Raw genomic sequence first — 21,249 nt, 5'->3', positions numbered from 1 at the left:
CGGTCAGTCCTAGAGGAGATCAACCCTGACTGCTCTTTAGAAGGCCAGATCCTGAAGCTAAAACTCAAATCCTTTGGCCACCTAATGAGAAGGAAGGACTCACTGGAGAAGAGCCTCATGCTGGGAAAGATGGAGGGCAAGAGAAGAAGGGGACGACAGAGAATGAGGTGGCTGGATGAAATCACTGAAGCAGTAGGCATGAGCTTAAATGGACTCCAGAGGATGGTAGAGGACAAGAAGGTCTGGAGGAATGTTGTCCATAGGGTGGCGATGGGTTGGACACGACTTTGCAGCTAACAACAACAACAAGTTAAACGAGGAGAAGGACCAGGGGGGACATGATAGCAGTCTTCCAGTATCTCAGGGGCCGCCACAAAGAAGAGGGAGCCAAGCTGTTCTCCAAAGCACCTGAAAGCAGGACAAGAAGCAACGGATGGAAACTAATCAAGGAGAGAAGCAACCTAGAACTAAGGAGAAACTTCCCGACAGAACAATTAACCAGTGGAACAACCTGCCTCCAGAAGCGGTGAATGCTCCAACACTGGAAGTTTTTAAGAAGAGATTGGACAGCCATTGGTCTGAAATGGCACAGGGTCTCCTTCCTGAGCAGGGGGTTGGGCTAGAAGACCTCCAAGGTCCCTTCCAACTATTATTATTATTATTATTATTATTATTATTATTATTATTATTATTATTATTATTATTATTATTATTATTATTATTATTTCATGGAGCACTTGATTTATCAGTTGCATAAATGCAGCAGGGGCCCCTTCCCAACCCATAGTTACTTCCCCCAAGTTTTTGAAGGACTTAGCTTTGTCTTCTTTGTCTTCTGGAAGTTTTTAAGAAGAGACCTTAAATCAAAGTCCAGCTATACTTCCCAATAGAAATATATATATATATATATATATTTAGTAGTCTTTTTGAATGTCACATTAGAAGAAAATTCTGGTCTGATCTGAGCCAGGATTGCGTAAGAATTACGGTGGACATGCTTCTTGAAGAGTAAAAAAAGTTTACTCAAGAGCCTAGAAACGGCACTTGTGGTAGCTACAATTTGAGATATAGAGACCGGTAATATTTATAGGAAAGATGCTCCTGCATAGTAGTAATGACAACGCTTAGACTTCATAGTGCTTTATAGCCCTCCCTAAGCGGTTTACAGACTCAGCCTTTTGCCCCCAACAATCTGGGTCCTCATTTTACCCACCTCGGAAGGATGGAAGGCTGAGTCAACCTGGACCTGGTCTAGGTTGCTTCTCTCCTTGATTAGTTTCCATCCATTGTTTCTTGTCTTCTGGTCCTTTGGAAAATAAGTTGAGCCCCTCCTCTTTGTGGCAGCGCCTCAAATACTGGAAGACTGCTATCACGTCACCCCCTAGTCCTTCTTTTCTCTAGACTGGCCATACCCCGTTCCTGCATCTGCGCTTCGTATGTTTCAGCCTTCAGCCCCTCATCCTCTTTGTTGCTCTTCTCTGCTCTCTTTCCAGAGTCTCAAGATCTTTTTTATATCATGGCAACCAAAACTGGATGCAACATTCCCAGCGTGGTCTTACCAAGCCATTATAAAGTGGTGCCTAAGAAGATCCTGATGTCAGGTCAGACCATCACTTCTGCAGCCCACGTATGCTCATCGTGGTCAAGCAGATGCCTTAATGGGATAAAGCGAAGGCAAGCACGCATGTATACACAGAGAGATGCGTAGTCATAAAAACGCCATAAAAAATTTAAAACATTGTAAAAAGCACATCCTGGTTGGATTTAGACACCCGAGATGGTTATGTGGTTTTATTATTTTATGACAGGCTGTTCTTGGTTGTTTGGCTCCAATCTAGGATATGGTTATTATTACAGAATGGAATGGAATGGAATTCTTTATCGGCCAAGTGTGATCGGACACACAAGGAAGTTATCTCCGGTGCAGAAGCTCACAGTGTACATATAAAGAACAAGTAATAGGTCATAGATAATAATCATAGTTACTAGGAGAGGTCATATCGTCATTTTATGAGAGTTCATATCAAAGGAGGAAATTCTAGGATAAATTCAGTCCAGAAAACAACCCAAGACTTTGCGATTTCCTTTTTTCTAATTATTTTTTTTAAAATTTTACTCCAAAGTTAAAATACAAACTTCAATAGAAAACAAAAACAAAGCAAAACTGGACAGGATTAAAAGAAAATATGCATTAAAAAAATAATTAAAAGCCTACGCATAAACTGTCTCCCCTAGTTGAAGACTGATAAATATATTTAAACAATAATTCCCCTCCCTTGCAAAACAGCTTTACACTTCATAAACTTCTACAACCCTCTTTGGCCAGCTAATTTGACCTACTATCTATTTACTGTAAAAAATAATAATAATCGCAAAAACCATTAACTTGTAAAACCAGCAAGAAAACTGAACTTTAGAGTTAGCTCTCTGTTTACAATCTGCTATCGTCTTTTACGCGCAAAAACTCCACAATGGCTTTTGATCCGCCATAAATCATTGCAATCATTGTCTCTGATCAAATATCTTTGATGGATTCTTAGCGATGCGTTTGCGGTTGGCTGAGAGAACAGCTGAGTGACGGGCTCCTCTGCCTTTCTCAGGAGGCGGATGACATCTGGGTTCCCGAAATTGGATCACCTGATCTTGCCCTGTGAACTCTGGTATATAAGCTGGAAAAGGGACCACTGGTGGTTTTAGAGACGATTCTTCTCTCAGCTTGGATCCCCCTTCGAAGGTGAGAGCTGTTGTAGAAAGAAGGGTAGCGGGATGGGACTTTAGAGAGAGAGATGGCAACGTATTCGTATTTATAACAGCTGTGAAGAATATCGGAAGCTGCTTCTTCCTACCTTCTTTTTTTTCTGTTCTATTTCCCTTTAGCCTTTCCTCCCTTTTGATTCTTTCTTTCTTTCTTTCTTTCTTTCTTTCTTTCTTTCTTTCTTTCTTTCTTTCTTTCTTTCTTTCTTTCTTTCTTTCTTTCTTTCTCTCTCTCTCCCTTCCTTCCTTCCTTCCTTCCTTCCTTCCTTCCTTCCTTCCTTCCTTCCTTCCTTCCTTCCTTCCTTCCTTCCTTCCTTCCTTCCTTCCTCTCTCTCTGTCTCCCTCTCTCCCTCCCTCTCTCTCTCACTCTCTCTTCTTTCTTTCTTTCTTTCTTTCTTTCTTTCTTTCTTTCTTTCTTTCTTTCTTTCTTTCTTTCTTTCTTCTTTCTTTCTTTTTCTTTCTTTCTTTCTCTCTTTCTTCCTTCCTTCCTTCCTTCCTTCCTTCCTTCCTTCCTTCCTTCCTTCCTTCCTTCCTTCCTCTCTCTCTGTCTCCCTCTCTCCCTCCCTCTCTCTCTCTCACTCTCTCTCTTCTTTCTTTCTTTCTATCTTTCTTTCTTTCTTTCTTTCTTTCCTTCTTTCTTTCTTTCTTTCTTTCTTTCCTTTCTTTCTTTCTTCTTTCTTTCTTTCTTTCTTTCTTTCCTTCTTTCTTTCTTTCTTTCTTTCTTTCTTTCTTTCTTTCTTTCTTTCTTTCTTTCTTTCTTTCTTTCTTTCTTTCTTTCTTTCTTTCTTTCTTTCTTTCTTTCTTTCTTTCTTTCTTTCTTTCTTTCTTTCTTTCTTTCTTTCTTTCTTTCTCCAACTATGACCCAGATCTTAATGGCCACTCTGGGAGGGACAAACTACAGGAAGCAGAAGCTCCGAATCAACATTTTGAGAATTACAGGCTGGGATTCCTGGCAAACTGGGGTCTCTACCAATTGCTCAGGGTAGTACTGGGGAGGGGAGGGGGCTGCAATCCGGAGACAAACAGGCAGGGTTCACGGCTGAGATGAGTGCTGGGTTCTTCCTTCTGCGGAGGGACACCCAAAAGAGGGTGCCCTGGTTTGGGTGGAGGACCTTGAGGGTTCTTCTCAACTTCTGCTTCTCTCCTCAGGTCTGGAGATGTTGCTCATCACTTGCTCCATCTTTGGTATCTTGGCCAGCCTTACCTGGGCAGGTAAGTTGTTGCCAGCACTCCAATAGGAACTACAAGGGAAAAAAAAATCTTAACTTCCAACTCTTTTTAGCATTGCATAAGACAGGGGTCTTCAAACAGGGCAACTTTAAGACTTGTGGACTTCAACTCCCAGAATTCCTCAGCCAGCGAGGGCTGGCTGAGGAATTCTGGGAGTTGAAATCCACAAGTCTTAAAGTTGCCAAGTTTGAAGACCCCTGGCATAAGACAGCATGACAGCCTCAACCTTTTACTTTTACTCATTCGTATATAACCAGCCATTTCTATAACAACAAGAAATCGATCTAATCGGCAAAACCAGTTTCATTTTTTTTTCATCACAAGCACAACATCCAGAAGTGATGCCCAAATAAAAAACATAATTAAATATTTTCTTGTCTTAAGCAATCAATTTAATCATTTCTGCTTTCTCTTCCTTGCTGTGGAAATAATATATATTTCTGTTTGCATTTAATAATCTTTATAAACTATCCCCATTTATATTAACAAAATTCAATATATTCTTTCAAATTCTTCAACCTTAAAGGGAAAAAAAAATACTTTTTAAAATCCATTTTAAAACTCTAAATTTCTCTTTAAGCTAATACATCTTTTTCTTTAACTTTCTCTTAACATAGATACTTTCAAGTACACTTTCAATAATATTTGACAAGCTTTAGGAATGACTTGTTATATATAAAGGGAAAAATGCATTTTCAAATCCATTTTGCATTAATACCTTCTTTGAATTACAAATTTCAAACTGATAAAAATCCACCTTAATTCCAATTGACTCGTTGAGTTTAAGTCACTTCTTCCAGCTTATCTTCATGGAATAAAATCTTTTTCTTCTCTGGAATGCTTATAGAGGAGTTACCGTATTTTCTGGCGTATAAGACGAATTTTAACCCATGAAAATCTTCTCAAAAGTCAGGGGTCGTCTTATACCCGGGTGCTGAAGCTTTAGGGACAGGGCTGGCTGGAAAACCTGGAACGGATCTCCCATTTGGTCTGCGCAGGGAAAGCGGGACCAATTGGAGAAGAAGCTGCAGTCTGTGATTTTTTACAGGCTGGGGTCTGGGTGTCTTTCCTTCTAAAGTTGAAGAGCAGCTGTAGTCTATCCCAACTTGAAAGGCAGGTGGGGAATGCAGCAGTCAGAGCAGCTGCTTAGCTCTAAGGACACATTTGACTCAGGAACTGGGCGGACTGGCTGGAAAACCTGGAGCGGATCTCCCATTTGGTTTGCGCAGGGAAAGCTTTAGAGCGAATTAGGAAAAGTTTAATCCACTTGCACTGTTTTATGTTTACATGTTTGATGACAAACAGCCTTATGTTTATAAGTGACAGTTTTCCTACTAAGTACCTGCATGTCATAAGCATTTGAATTAAAATTACCATATTAAAATCAAATCTGATGTTTTTTAATTTTTATTTGGTGTGCGTTGGAAGAGGGGTAGTCTTATATGGCGAGTATAGCCCAAACCCTATAATTTAACAGGAAATGTAGGGGGTCGACTTATATGCCCAGTCGTCTTATACGCCTGAAAATACGGTACATATTTCTGTTTTGCTTAAGGATTTCTCTACCTTGTTGGTGTCCGTGAGGAAAAAGTCCATTTTTATTCTGTTTCCTGAGCAGCTCCAAGTGTTCGGACTGTCTGTCCTGCTGGCACCTTTGCCTATAAAGACGGAAGCGAGTGGCAATGCTACAAGTTCTACGAAGATCAGTTCACCTTTCGTGATGCTGAGGTAAGCCATCTGAGGTAACTCACCTGAGTGGGAAGGATTCCCTTAAGTTGGCCCAGAGTTTTTCCAAACTTTATAATGCCAAAAAGTTCATCTCATTTTTTTAATGACTCTCCCTTAGAAAAAAAGATAGAAGTCTAAAAGAAAGAGTAAAATAAAATTCCTTAGTAATTCTCTAGAATTCCCTTCAGTTTACTACCTCGATAATAACTCTGAACAGGATTCATGGGCTGGCTTCACTTCAATGTCCGAGTAAAATTCATTAAAGGAAGCAGAACTGGAATAAGTCATCCTCCTGCTAAATTTAAATGGGATTGGGTGTTGTGTGATTTAATAATTTAATTTAATTTAATTTAATTTCATTTATTAATATTTCTATACCGCCCTTCTCCCGAAGGACTCAGGGCGGTGTACAGGGCAAGAATAAAACACAAAGCTACAAAAATTAAAAAGTAATTAAATACATGCCCATAAAAACAATAAATACATTAATAAAACCCCAATAAAATGATAGTAAAACCCCACCAATCCCCCCTCAGGCCAGGCCGGCTTGTTCGAACAGGTATGTTTTCAGATCGCGGCGAAAGGAGTGAAGATCGGGCGCCGTCCAGAGCTCAACCGGTAACTGGTTCCATAGCTCCGGGGCGCCCACAGAGAAAGACCTCCCCCTGGGGGCCACCAATCTACATTCTCTGACCGGTGGCACCCTGAGGAGGCCCTCTCTGTGGGAACGCACAGGGCGGAGGGAAGTTGACGCCGGCAGCAGGTGTTCCCTAAGGTACTCCGGTTGTGCAGCTCAGCTACTGTCTTGTCTATGTTGTGGGAACAAGGCCAACAATCACAGGGTTAACAGGGGTTCCTCACTCAGCAACCAATCACAGTTAGGACAGTGATGAAAAGATATCTTTATGGCCAATCCTCACATTTATGACAGTTGCAGTTGACTTAGTAACCGCTTCGCTGAATGACTGAGTTGCTGGTTCCAGTTGTGGTTGTTAAACGAGGACTGCTGTACCTTCAAAGGTTCAAGCCATGCGATTTTAAAGTGGGCCCTTGTGTCTCAGGGTGTCTCTTTATTTCCACACACAAAGACACACCTCCTTCCCTCTTCTCTCTCCCTCCCACACCTGGTTTGGATGTCCCACTTTTGTGTGTGTATCCCACTTCTGACACCACTTTCACACCTCGCTCCGAAGCCAGAGAGCCATTTCCCCAATATATTTTTTCTTTATTTTTCCTTGTTGGGCAAGAAAGTCATGCTCGCATCTGCAGCCCCTCTTAGGAGAACTTCAATGGCAGGAACCTAGTTGGGAGGACCTGGTCTGCCCAGACTGCAAGACACACAACCACAACCCCCCCTCCCGGGTTGGTAAGCCTGGATCGTAGCAGACCTCCAATGGACAACCTGGTTTGTTGGTGCTGAGATATTTTTGGTTCTTCTCTCTTTGCAGGAAGAGTGTCAGTTCAAATGGAAAGGCCATTTAGCATCTCTGACAAAAGACAAGCAGATCAAAAGCGTCGGTGCCTACGTCACTAAAGAAAACCTGGAGGGTAAATGCGTCTGGATTGGACTCCGACGAGATGCAGGGTCCAGTTTGGTGAGTCTTTGGTCCTCCTGGCTTTGAGCAACCACCGACTGTTTCCATTTAGCTGTTCCCTGAGTCGTGATTTACACCATCCTTGACTAGCCCAGCCTCCTTGTTCCATCTCCGTCCCCTGGTGCTGGTCTTGTCCCATGTTAAAGGGTTAGAGATAGACTGTGTGGTGTTGTATCTAAGCACCATCCCATTGCTGCTCCTGACGCAACAGTTCGTTTAGCGACTGTTCAAAGTTACGAAGGCACTGAAAAAAATGACTTATGACTTTTTTCACACACATAACGGTTGCAGCATCCCCAGGGTCACGTGATTTACCTTCGGATGCTTGAGAACTGGCTCACATTTATGACGGTCGCAGTGTCCCGGGGTCACGTGATCCCCTTTTGTGACCTTCTGACAAGGAAAAGCAAGATTCACGTACAGTGGCGTAGCGTGGGTTGTCAGCACCCGGGGCAAGGCAAGTAATTTGCACCCCCTAACCCGTGGATTTTAACACTCGAGTCTCTTCCACCAGATTAGTTAAAGAAACCCTTACCCCCTAAGCACATGTATTGTTTGTTATGAAAATACTGATGTAATTAAAGTAAAATGCATCTAATGCGCCCCTCCAGATGTTGCGCCCGGCCCCCCCTGCACCCCCCCACGCTACACCACTGGCTTAAAGGAATGCCAGGGACGACTATTGCTGCCCTTGTCGTGTGTTCATCAAAACCCTAAATAAAAAAAAATGGCGTGTGATGCACGCCTCCCTGAATAAAGGTGGGTCGGGGCGAATGAATCTCTGCCCCCCCCCCGCTTCCGTTTGGATTGGTGCTTTGAGAGGGCTGCCTTCGGGTCAGCGATTTTCAGAGTTCAGCCGCAAATACTCAAGGCTTTTGATGTGCGCAAAGTAGCTTCAGATTCCCTGGGGAAAAAGAAGCGAGCGGGGTGGGGTGGGGTGGGGTGGGGTGGAGGGAAATAAAAAAAAGGCGAGTAACTCGTCCCTCGAAAACTTAACCCGCCGTTCCTTTTCCCCCGCCATGGCAGCCGCAGGTGCAGCGGGGATTAACCACGGCGCGGAGCCACGTGGACACTGCGGCGTCCCGCTCCGCCCCTCCCGCGAGTGGGTGGCTGATCTTCCGCGAGGCTCGTAAGCCGAGCCTTTGCCGGCTGCCTCCATCCCCAGCTTGGCTTCGCGCGCGATCGCGGAGACGAAGCGGCAGAGCCCACTCGGGCCTTCCGAAGCGCCGCTGAGCGGGCCCTCCTTGGCGCCTTTGTTTTTTTTGTTTGTTTTTTGTTTTTTTTTGGCCCCGGGTGTGAATCCGGCACGGAAAGGGCGGCAGCGGCGCTGCTCTTCTCTTTGCCCCGTCCCAACGCGGCGGGATCGGACGCGTTGCCGGGCTTGACCGGCTGCCGTCCCCCCACTACCACCGACCCTCGGCGAAGCGGAATCGTCCCCCTCCGGCGAGCTTAATGGGCGCCCCCCCCAGATGTTGCGCCCGGTGCGGCCGGCCCCCCCTGCACCCCCCACGCTACGCCACTGTTCACGTAACAACGGTGTTACTAATTTAACACCTGCAGGGATTCACTCAACAAATCGGGCAAGAAAAGTCGTAAAATGGGGCAAAAGTCACTTAAGAAGTTTGTCTCTTAGCAACAGAAAGTTTGGGCTCCGTTGCGGTCATAAGGCGAGGACTAAATGTGTTTTAGGTTGGATTCGTGCACTGAGCAGGCCGCTGGACTCAAAGGCCCGGGGATCTTTATAGCCCCAGGAACCTTGGATTCTGTGCACCGCAATCGCCCTTATGCACTTATATGCCGCTTCTTGCATCCAAAGGGCCTAACTGGGTCTCTTTCCTGGGACAATCGAAAGAATTGATGTGCAGGTTGTGAGGTTTTGCTTGATAACAAAATACAGGAAATCAGAATTTGCCTTTAAAAGTAGGTATTTATTCAGCTGAACAGAGACGGGCTTCTCTAAAAAGATGAAAAGCCCCAAATAGCAAAGATGTCTTATTTCTGTGCCTATTTTGGTTATGTCAGCAATTCACTCCGCAAAGCTAACACAGAAGATTAAGACTTCGCCCCTTAGCCCTGGCACACTATAGATAAGAAAATAGAAAGCAGGGGTAGGCAACCTCGGCTCTTTTGTGACTCGTGGACTTCAACTCCCAGAATTCCTGAGCCGGCATGACTCAGCTTGGAAACCTCTCCCTTTCCCCTCAGCACGGCTGGCTCAGGAATCCTGGGAGTTGAAGTCCACGAGTCACAAAAGAGCCGAGGTGGCCTACCCCTGAGCTAGCCTGTTCCCTTTTGGGTGTTTCCCCAATACACCCTCTGTTCGCTCTGGGTGTTTCCCCAAGACTCTAGCTGTCCCCGGGTGAGTTAGAGCATTGGGTGTTTCCTTTGCTGTCTTAGGGCAGGAGTGGGAAACCGTGGCTCTTTTATGACTCGTGGACTTCAACTCCCAGAATTCCTGAGTCAGCATGGCTGGTTCAGGAATTCTGGGTATCGAAGTCCACAAGTCATAAAAGAGCCAAGGTTGCCTACCCAAACTTAGGGTAACGTCCGTGTGGTGCTTGCTTGCACAAAAGCCTAATTAGCAGGACTTCCCCCTTTAAATTAATTTGACCTAAATTAGAATTGGAATTTAATTTTTTTTAATCATCTTCCCCCGTGTTCCCCATTCACCCACCTCAATGCGCTTTATTCTGCATTGCACAGCAAACTGGATGGCGCTGGACTGATGGGACACGATCCACGTATAAAAGCTGGAGCTATGGTGAACCCGACATTTTGTTAAACCATGAGGCTTGCGTCGGTCTCTCTTCTGCAACTGGTCAGTATGAGAAGCCGTCGTTCCTTAGTGTGGCTGCAGTTTGCCTCTGTAATCCCGGGAAAGCAGTGAAGGGGAGGGAAGACAGGGAAGGGAAGGGAAGACGGGAAGGGATGGGGAAGGGAAGATGGGGAAGGGAAGGGAAGGCAGGAAAGGAGGGGAAGGGAAGATGGGGAAGGGAGGGGAAGGGAAGATGGGGAAGGGAAGGCAGGAGAGAGCTTTGTCAATGCCTGATTTTATTTCAAACATTTATATTTACCTGGCCATTCCCAGGATCCCCCAAGCAGAGACCCAAACGCTTGAGGAAGACCTTAACTCCCTTGATGAAAGAGCTGAGTCTGCTCTAGCCCAGTAGAGAGATTGTTCTAGAGCAGGGAGGGAGCCACGGAAAAGGGATCCTTCCTAGATCCCACCAGATGACAAGGCTTCAATGAGGGAACTGCAGCATGCACCCCCCTTGTAGAAGAGGAGCTGGAAGGCGGAGTTAAACATGTCATCTGTTTGAGGTCTTTGTGTTGCCACGAGAGACCTAAGTCCAGTCCCCCTGAATTCTCTTGACCCTTATCTAGTGCCGATTTAGCTTTGACCATTAGTTGACTAGATTCTTGCGTGTGGAAGCTGTTTGCACTTGACACCACCCGTGAGTGGACGTGGGGCAGGCAGAAATACTTGAGAACAGATGGTCTGCAAGTAGCCCAATCCTATGGCATATTGGGCTCCAAAGGTGATCACCACCCGTGTTCCTTTTTTTCAGGGCATGAGAGATGGGTTGATATATACTGTAACCGCAAACAGCCTTTCCTCTGCAAATGGAAACCCTCTTAAGCCACGTCTGAAGATGGAGTTCGGGGGGGGGGCTCCCCATTGAACAGAAACCTTCCATCTTCTCCATGTGCAAAATGTCTTTGCCCGAAAGACCAGCTGAATGTCAAGCAGTCGGTTCCTCTCTGTCCTCTGAGCTTGCTTCTCTCCCCCTCTTTCTGAAGAATGTGCCCCTCCCTTGATAATAAAGTCTGTTGCTCTGCCCTTGTCTTGAGTTTGGCGTTTCTCTCCCAGGGGGTCCAGGGCCCCTCCCTGAATGCTTCTCAGAGGGAAGAGGGTGTTGTCTCTGCAGTTGACTTTCTGGTCGCAAAGACATCCCGCCACCTTATCGGCTCCTTTCCTGGCATCCCTCTCTCCCACCTTTTCTCTCTGAGGGAAATAGGAGATCAATGAGATGAGAAACATGGATCTGTGGAAATAATGTCCCCCTGGAGTGGAAAAAGGTCCATGCAGGGTGGGTAGCTGGAGGATCGCTGAAGCAAACCAGACCAAGAACAAAAGCGGAAGGAAAGTCATGCATTCATGATGGTCATCTTCTGGTTAATCGGCACCTCCGGCGGGTTCTGGTGAGACCACAGTCGTGTCTCTTCCGAGGTGTTTGAGCTGCAAAGCCTGGATGCCCCTTTCCTTAAAAGGTCCCCTCTTACCACTGATGGCAGATCAGCTCCGAGGGTTCCTAGATCAAAGGTCAAGGTGCAAAGGAAACCCCCAAGGCTAGTATTCCTCACAGGTGCTACCTGCAAAAGGGGCTTATGGTCCAAGGTCAAATTATCCTACTTTGTAGACATTGTGCAAAAATCTAGCCCTCCAGACAAGGGTTTAATTCTGGGGAAGGTAGAAGGAGAGGGAAGAGGATGAACAACAGCCAAGCATTTGGGCAAAGTTATATTGGTACATACTGGAGGGTACATACTGGAAGGCCTGAAGGATCGGGTAGTGGGGAGAGATCATCATGGAGGAGATCTACCTCATTGCTAAGAGTTGAAGGCACACAATCAATAAACCCTCAAGTATTAGGCTGTTCAATTACACATTTCTGGATTGTGATACCTAACGCTGCATGATACTTCTCTGCAAGCCATCTCTGATGGCTGATAACTTGAGGTCCACTCAGGTCTGTCCAGAGATAAAAACCTGTCATGATGTCATGCTTCTGCCACAAAGACCATGTCCATAAAACCATTAAGATGTTGGTCTTCATGCTTGGGCTTTGATACAGATGAGCTTAAGATCATGGCCAAGATCTGGTGAGGGACCATCACCCAAAGCATAGGAAAGTAAGAAGGTTGGGAAGTCCAGTGAACACACAGACTTTAGTCAGGTCCAGTTATCCAGTTTAGGGGTGTGAGGGCTCAGTGGTTAAAGATGCCGAGCTTGTCAGCTGCAAAGCTGACAACTGGGTTCAAGTCCTGAACTCCCTTTACTTGCCCCAGCTTCTGCTGAAGTCCAGGTTCTGAGGTTTTGCTTGATAACAAAATACAGGAAACCAGAATTTGCCTTCAGAAGTACATATTTATTCAGCTGAACAGAGACGGGCTTCTCTAAAAAATGCGAAAAGCCCCAAATAGCAAAGATGTCTTATTTCTGTGCCTATTTTGGTTATGTAAGCAATTCTCCCAGCAAAGCTGACACACAGAAGACTTTGCCCCTGAGCTCTGGCACACTATAGATAAGAAACTAGAAAATAGAAGTAGCTAGCTGGTTCACTTTTGGGTGTTTCCCCAGGACACCCTCTGTTCCCTCTGGGTGTTTCCCCAAGACTCTAGCTGTCCCCGGGTGAGTTAGAGCATTGGGTGTTTCCTTTGCTGTCCTTTCATGACCCCAGCATTCAGAGGCCTGCAAGTGATCAGAGGGAGAGGGGCCATCTGGACACATTCACTGTCCCCTGAGTCCTGGTCAAGTTGGACCATAAGAAAGGCTGAATGCCAAAGAATTGAGGCCTTTGAACTCTGGTGCTGGAGAAGACTCCTGCGAGTCCCTTGGACTGCGAGGCGATCAAACCGGTCAGTCCTAGAGGAGATCCCTGAAGCAGGAGGCGTGAGCCTAAATGGACTCCAAAAGATGGCAGAGGACAGGAAGGCCTGGAGGAACGTGGTCCATGGGGTCGCGATGGGTCGGACACGACTTCAGAACCAACAACATCAAAGTCCTGGTCAGCACTGCCCAGTTTGAAAACATGTAAATGCAAGTAGATAAATAGGTACCACTTCGGTGGGAAGGTAACAGTATTCCGTGTGCCTTTGGTCAGTGGTGGGATTCAGCCAGTTCGCACCTCTTCAGCAGAACCAGTAGCTAATTTTTTTGTTTCCCAGGTCCAGAATGAACTTCCGGAAGTGACATCCAGACAGAGAACCGGTTGCTCACATATTTGAATCGCGCAACCTTGGCAACTTGAAGATGCGTGGACCTCAACTCCCAAAATTCCCCAGCCAGCATCACGAGATAGAACATAGCATCGCTGGCTGGAGAAGCCTGGTAGTTGAGGTCCATGCGTCTTCAAGTTGCCAAAGTTGACAAACGCTGCTCTATGGTGTTCTCTCACACCAAATAAATGTTGCGTGTGTGGCATCAAGTAGGTTCTTATGGTCATCTGAACATGTTATTGTCCATATCGGTGTCCTTTACTTTCTCAAGATCGTTCTAGCTTTTTCACACCCAAACTGGATATGAATAATAAATTTATTTCATTGTTCCTGCCTGACATTTCAACATTATCAAAGGTGGCAGATATTAGATTTCAGCAGAAGGGAATGCTGAAAAAAAAGTAGAAAAAGTTTGACCCAGAGAAAAGGAATTGAAGCAGGAGAAGGAAGTGTGCAAAACCATTTTGATTCTCTCCAGAAAGATATTTCTTCTCTTCATCATGCATGGGCAAGATGGTGACACCCATCTTCTCACGCATGAGATTAAATGTTTCACCCTCTTGATCTCTTCACTCCGGAGTAGAGCTTCCCAACTGGGAAGGATATATCTTTCTAATGCTTTCTCCTACACAGGACAAATATTCTTTTTTGGCCCAAAGATGCTTTTTCAAAAGGCAACTAGACATTGTTTTTCCTCGAAGATGTTTCACTTTTCATCCCAGCAGCTTCTTCAGTTCTGATGGAATGGTGAATCTATTCCATCAGAACTGAAGAAGCTTCTTGGATGAGAAGCAAAATGTCTTCAAGGAAAAACAAAGTCCAGTTGCCTTTTGGAAAAGCACCTTTGGGACAACCTGGATGACTCAGAATCTCCATAGACATTTTTTTACTGGCAATAAAATGAACATAAGTACTGAAAGAAATGGAGCTTTTTATTGAGTACTTGAATTACTGAATTATTACACTGAATTATTATTATTAATCACATGAATTACTGAAAAAAGGGCTCTTGAAAGAATTAAGTACATCCAGACCACAACTAAACTTCATCTGCAGCTGTGTCTTAAAACTAAGATGAATTTTTAGTCTGTCTCTCAGGGGCTGGTAAATTTACAAGATGTACAATACTGTTGTTGTTGTTCATGAAAGTAAAAATCTACACAAGGGAACTGGTTATGGGGCTTGCAGGGACCAAGTTGTGATAGAACATAGAATGCTGAATTAATATGATCTCTTTCATTGTTGTCTCATAAGAAATGTTTTATCTTGAGTAAGTTCATTGACCAGTTTCTATGTAGCAGTTTCATTTTATTTAGAGAAAACATACACACACACACACACACACACACACACACACAACCACACATTGCAAAATGAAGTCTGCCACGTCTTCTAGATGTTGAGAAGCTTCCTCAGGGCCCCCTTCACTTCCTTGTTGCGGAGGCTGTAGATCAAGGGGTTCAACATGGGGGTGACGATGCAAAACATGGTGGAGATCAAGGTGTCCACCACTACAGAGTAGCCAGCACTGGGCTGGTTGTAGTTCACAAAGGCATTTCCAACAAAGAGTGTTACTACAGCAATGTGTGAAGCGCAGGTGGAGAAAGCTTTGCGCCTGCCAATCTTGGAGCGGATCTGCAGAATGGAGGACAAAATGTAAAAATAGGACAGGACGATGAGGAGAACAGGGATGAGGCCCACCAAGGTGCTGTTGATATAACTGACCAACGTGTTGACTGAAATGTCACTGCAAGCAATTTTCAACAATGGGGGGACATCACAAAACATGTGAGGGACGTGGAGGTGTCCACAGAAATCTAACCTAGAGGCCAGGGCAGCATAGATAGCTGAGTCCAGAAAGCCCCAAAGCCAAACGGCCACAGACATCTGGACACACAACTTGCCCCTCATGAGGTGTTCATAGTGCAAAGGTTGGCAGATGGCAGCATAGCGGTCATAGGCCATGACGGCCAGCAGTGCCGGCTCACATCCTGCAAAGCCAATCAGGAAGAAGGCTTGTGCCAGGCATTGGTTGTAGGAGATGGTGTACTGCTGGCGTAGGAAGTTCACCAGGATCTTTGGTACCACCACAGAGGAAAGACAAACATCCAAGAAGGAGAGTTGGCTGAGGAAGAAGTACATGGGGTTGTGAAGACGGGAATCCAGTAGAATCAGAATTATGATCGTGACGTTGCTCACCAGAGTGACCAAATATTCAGTAACGAACACCAAGAAAAGGTGGATTTCATGACTGAGGAGGCTGGAGAAACCCAGGAGGATGAATTCTGTCCCTTGGGTTTTGTTCTGGGCATCCATGAGAGAAAAAAAGGAACAGCTGGAAAAACAGAAAAATGCATGTCATGAAAGCAAAGAGGAGTAATGAATTTTGGACAACGCATGTAAGAGGCAAAATGACAATGTCTTTATTTGGAGTCTCCATGGAGAATGAAATATTAAGAATCTCTTATACCTAAATATAACCTTATTAAGAGTCAAATATATATGGGTTGATGTCTCAAGGATTTCCTTCCTTCCTTCCTTCCTTCCTTCCTTCCTTCCTTCCTTCCTTCCTTCCTTCCTTCCTTCCTTCCTTCCTTCCTTCTCAACTGCAACAAGAATGATTAGGGGACTGGGGGCTAAAACATACGAAGAACGGTTACAGGAACTGGGTATGTCTATTACCTTGGGTCTTTTATGACTCGTGGACTTCAACTCCCAGAATTCCTGAATTCCTTTTCCCTCAGCATGGCTGGCTCAGGAATTCTGGGAGTTGAAGTCCACAAGTCATAAAAGAGCCAAGGTTGCCTAACTCTGGTCTAGTCTAATGAAAAGAAGGACTATGGGAGACATGATAGCAATCTTACAATATTTGGGGCTCCTACAAAGACAAGGGGTCCAAGTATTTTTACAAAGCACCCAAAGAGAAGACAAGAAATGATGGAAAGTAACCAAGGAGAAAAGCAATCTAGAACTAAGGAGAATTTTCCTAATTTCTCAGCAATCAACCAACTTCTTGCCTTCAGAAGTTGTAGGTGCTCCATCACTGGAGGCTTTCAAAAAGAGACTGGACAACCATTTATCTGAAATGATATAGGGTCTCCTGCTTGAACAGGGGTTGGACTAGAAGACCTCCAAAGTCCCTTCCAACTCTATTATTCTATGTTCTTCTTGTACTATTTTGAACTAGAATTAGCCCGAGATGAGTTAGATGGAGATGGAGACCTGGGGGATGGAACTTAATTCTCCCTCTACATTTCTGGGGCTTTTGACTTGCTGAGAAACTCTGAGGAAAATCCTTTCCAAGTTTAGTATCTAAACCATTTTCCAATGCCAAGACAAATATTGAATACTTTGTTTTATTTGCTCAATTTGTATAACCGCCTATTTCACATTTGTGATTCTGGACAGCTCATACCATGAAAAACCATCCTATAACATAACTAATAAACAAAATCCAAAAATCCTGTAAAACAAGATAACCCCATTTGAAAACCAAAAATTATACCTAAGAAACAGAAAAACCGTAAGTGAAAGTCATGAATATAGACATCTAGTAGACTCTGAACCATAACCAGGTTCCCAAGCATATGGGCACAACCATGTTTCTAGAGCTGTCCGGCTTGCGACCAATCTGGCATCTCGGTGTGTGTGTGTGTGTGATGTTATAAAGGGTGGGGGCTGAGGCAGGAAAGGATCCCCTCCTGAGTCCCACCAGATGACTGTCCCTAATAGGGGAGTGAGCAAATGGGCTAAGAGGACCCAAAATTAGTGCTACAAAGTCTTCTGATGAAGTAACAGTCCTTCAACTCTGCCTTCTCCAGCCATTGGCATCCTTAGAAGCCACACTATGGTGCCCTCACCTGAAACAGCAGGTTTTGGATCACCCTCTTTAGAAGTCATCAGCCTGCAGAAGGACACACACTTCTTCAACCTGCCAACGATCCTCTGCCCTCTGCTTTGATTGTCCGAAATAACAGTTCCTCTGAGATTGGGCAGCCTGGAGGACAGAAGGGAAAGGGTGGGACTTGATTGAAACCTCTAGCAGTAGCACCTAGACTTATATACCGCTTCACACTGCTTTACAGCACTCTCTGGGTGGCTTACAGAGCCAGCCTCTTGCCCCCCAACAATCTGTGTCCTCATTTTAACCAACCTCGGAAAGATGGAAGGCTGAGTCAACCTTCAGCCAGTCAGGATCGAACTCCTGGCAGTGAGCAGAATCAGTTTGCAACATTGCATTCTCACCACTGCACCACCGGGGCTCTTCAAATATATTAAGGATGTGAATTAGGTTCCAGAGGGCAGTATTTTCAATATTAAGCAAAAATAAAAAAAAAACATGGGCGCATAATCTCAGACGGACAGGAGGGAAGCTGAAAAGTCACGTTAGAAAGTTGGACTTCACAGAACAAGTAGTGGAAGCTTGGAACCAGCCTTCAGTGGCGATGGTGGGTCAATCCTCAGTAACTGAGTTTAAACATGCTTGGGATATACACATGCTCCTCATCCAAAGTAAGTAAGTAAGTAAGTAAGTAAGTAAGTAAGTAAGTAAGTAAGTAAATTACATTCCAATTCCAAAGAAAGGCAGTGCCAAAGAATGTTCAAACTATCGCACCATTGCACTCATTTCTCATGCTAGTAAAGTTATGCTTAAAATCCTACAAGCTAGACTCCAGCAGTATGTGGATCGAGAACTACCAGAAGTACAGGCAGGATTTCGAAGAGGCAGAGGAACTAGAGATCAAATTGCCAACATACGCTGGATCATGGAGAAAGCTAGAGAGTTCCAGAAAAACATCTACTTCTGCTTCATTGACTATGCTAAAGCCTTTGATTGTGTGGATCATAACAAACTGTGGCAAGTTCTTAAAGAGATGGGAGTACCAGAACATCTTATTTGTCTCTTGAGAAACCTATATGCGGGCCAAGAAGCAACAGTGAGAACTGGACACAGAACCACTGATTGGTTCAAAATTGGGAAAGGAGTCCGGCAAGGCTGTATACTGTCGCCTTGCCTATTTAACTTATATGCAGAGCACATCATGAGAAAGGCAGGGCTAGATGAATCAAAAGTTGGAATTAAGATTGCTGGAAGAAATATCAACAACCTAAGATATGCAGATGATACCACTCTAATGGCAGAAAGTGAAGAGGAACTGAAGAGTCTCTTGTTGGGAGTTGAAGGAGAGTGCAAAAGTTGTGTTGAAACTAAACATTAAGAAAACCAAGATCATGGCATCTGGCCCTCTCAATTCCTGGCAAATAGATGGGGAAGAAATGGAGGTAGCGACAGATTTTATTTTCCTGGGCTCCAAGATCACTGCAGATGGGGACTGCAGCCAAGAAATTAAAAGACGTTTGCTCCTGGGGAGGAAAGCCATGGCAAATCTAGACAGCACACTAAAAAGCAGAGACATCACCCTGTCAACAAAAGTCCGTATAGTCAAGGCTATGGTCTTCCCAGTTGCAATGTATGGCAGTGAAAACCATAAGAAAGGCTGAGCGCCAAAGAATTGAGGCCTTTGAACTCTGGTGCTGGAGAAGACTCCTGCGAGTCCCTCGGACTGCAAGGCGATCAAACCGGTCAGTCCTAGAGGAGATCAACCCCGACTGCTCTTTAGAAGGCCAGATCCTGAAGCTAAAACTCAGATACTTTGGCCACCTAATGAGAAGGAAGGACTCACTGGAGAAGAGCCTCATGCTGGGAAAGGCTGAGGGTGAGAGAAGAAGGGGATGACAGAGAAGGAGGTGGCTGGATGGAGTCACTGAAGCAGCAGGCGTGAGCTTAAATGGACTCCAGAAGATGGCAGAGGACAGGAAGGCCTGGAGGAACATTGTCCATAGGGTCGCGATGGGTCGGACACGACTTCGCAACTAACAACAACAAAGTAAGTAAATAAAATAAAAGAAAACAAACAACCAAACTCTCAAGGGGGAAACTCGGTGGACCACGAGGTCTTTTTCTGCCATCGTGTTCTATGTTTCTACAACCCTTTTTTATTAAAGAGTTTTACAAAAACAAAGTTTTACAATATATCCCCAAATCCCACCCACCCCAAACCCGCCCACTTCCCCCCCCACTTCCCAGAGCTAAATACAGGATTATAGTTACAATAATCATATTCTAAATAAAAATTATGCATAATATACAATTAACCAAATTCATAATGTGCTTTAACTCCCCTTTAACATAACTACAAACAACGTGCCAATAACAATATCCCAATAAAATCTACTCATAAGCTAAATGGAACTTTTTAGTCCCATATTTGTTCTGAATATAATTTATCCATCTCCTCCAAACTGAAATATATCTTTCCTGCGAGTGATCCTTCAAATAAGCAGAAATCTTAGACATTTCTGCAAGATTCGAAACTTTAAACACCCATTCTTCTATAGTAGGCAAACTATCCTTCTTCCAGTATAGTCCCACCAGTAACCGTGCTGCTGTTATCATGTTCAACATCAAGTTAGTTTCTTTAACATCACAATCTACAACAATACCCAATAAAAACAATTGCGGAGAAAACTTTATCTTCCTCTTAAAAATCTTTTGAATGTTCCACCAAATTTTAATCCAGAAGGCTTTTATGTTTCTACAAGTCCACCACATGTGAAAATAGGTAGCTTCTAAACTACCACACCTCCAACATTTAGACTGTAAATTAGGATACATGTTGGACAACTTCTTGGGATCCAGATGCCATCTATAAAACATTTTATAAAAATTTTCTCTTAAATTTTGAGCCTGAGTAAATTTAACATTTCTGACCCAAATTATCTCCCAGGTGTCCAACAAAATTGGTTCCTGAATATTTTGTGCCCACTTTATCATGCAGTCTTTAACCAGTTCCGTTTCCGAATCCAATTCAATTAAAGCATTATATATCCTCTTTATATGTGCACAATTTAAATCTCTAATTTGTTTTACTAAATTTTGATCTGTAATTGCGATGCCAACCTTTTGATCTGACTTCCACCTAGCTTTCAATTCTACAACCCTTGATGGGAAACGCTACTGAGAAGATTGTGGCTATGCTCCAAGTTCACTCTGTTTCCTCTTTGGCACGTAATTCCTAGCATTGCTCTAGAATGGGTTGTTGAGAGCAAGGAGAGCACGAACAAGGAGCTTAAGCTCTACTGGGCTGCCATTACCTTCCCTCCACTTCAGAGTTCCTTCTTCCTCCTCCGTTCTGGGAGGACGCTCGGGTTTCTCAAAATACACAGAGCATGAACAAGCCAAGTTATGCTTGGACCGTCCATACATCTTCAAGGGAGATCAAAGGAAATGTTTGACTTGCTCTTGATGTCAATAGAGAACGAGCCTGACCCTTTTGTCTGTGGAGATTCTCAGTCATCCAGGTCATAGTTGTCTTCTGCAAAAGATAACTGGACTGTTTCCCCCCCCCCCCCCGAGGAAGAAGGAAAGGATGTTTCGCTTCTCATCCAAGAAGCTTCATCAATTATGGCGGTAGCTCTTTGACATTTCTGAGACCCCCCCCTAAGAGGAGATTCCTGGGTGGAATCAGGTATCTAGGAATTCCTGGTTCCTCACCGCTTCCCTCAGCCTTCCAAGAATAGATCTCTCCCTGCATTGACTTGATTGGAAGAAGAACCTTTGAGGACCACAAACCAACTCAGCTTTGATTGTTCTCTCACCTGTTGAAGACCAGCTGTGGCTGAAGCAGAATCAGCTCTCCCAACGTTCTTCCACAGGTGGGGCTTAGGTGCAATGAGAATGGAGGTGCCTCCTCCCAATGTCTGCCCACGGAGCAGGAAGGGAGATGTTCAGAAGATCTTTCTCACCACAGAAGCAATTTTCAGAGTTCATGCATCATCCGTGACAGGGGGCAACTCACGGGGGGAAACGCCCCTTGGCACGGAATAGAGTGTACAGGGCAGGGAGAAGGGATCCTCTGGGGCAACAACTGGGACTTGTTAG

At 44.6% G+C, this 21,249-nt stretch overlaps 2 protein-coding genes across 4 annotated transcripts in view; one reads left to right on the top strand and one right to left on the bottom strand.

Moving 5' to 3' along the window:
• Positions 1-21,249, bottom strand: part of SHANK3 (SH3 and multiple ankyrin repeat domains 3) — a gene marked incomplete at both ends in the record, with an annotated part of 518,002 nt that overhangs the window by 372,323 nt on the left and 124,430 nt on the right. The window lies entirely within an intron of this gene.
• Positions 1,572-11,142, top strand: LOC308669560 (snaclec coagulation factor IX-binding protein subunit A-like). Of its 3 annotated transcripts, none has more exons than XM_081330326.1 (7): positions 1,572-1,674; positions 2,601-2,734; positions 3,912-3,966; positions 5,603-5,712; positions 7,161-7,307; positions 10,011-10,125; positions 10,877-11,142. In XM_081330326.1, exons 3-7 carry the CDS (start codon positions 3,912-3,914, stop codon positions 10,945-10,947), a joined length of 498 nt encoding a protein of 165 aa, XP_081186452.1. In that variant the 5' UTR covers positions 1,572-1,674; positions 2,601-2,734; the 3' UTR covers positions 10,948-11,142. The 3 variants fall into 3 exon arrangements, with proteins under 3 accessions (XP_081186452.1, XP_081186450.1, XP_081186451.1); XM_081330324.1 differs by having other exon boundaries at positions 3,904-3,966; XM_081330325.1 differs by lacking the exon at positions 1,572-1,674 and having other exon boundaries at positions 2,568-2,734; positions 3,904-3,966.

Source organism: Vipera berus (genome assembly GCF_964194415.1).
Source record: "Vipera berus genome assembly, chromosome: 6".
In the NCBI taxonomy this organism is placed as follows: domain Eukaryota; kingdom Metazoa; phylum Chordata; class Lepidosauria; order Squamata; family Viperidae; genus Vipera; species Vipera berus.
This window is presented reverse-complemented; position numbering and strand designations above follow the sequence as displayed.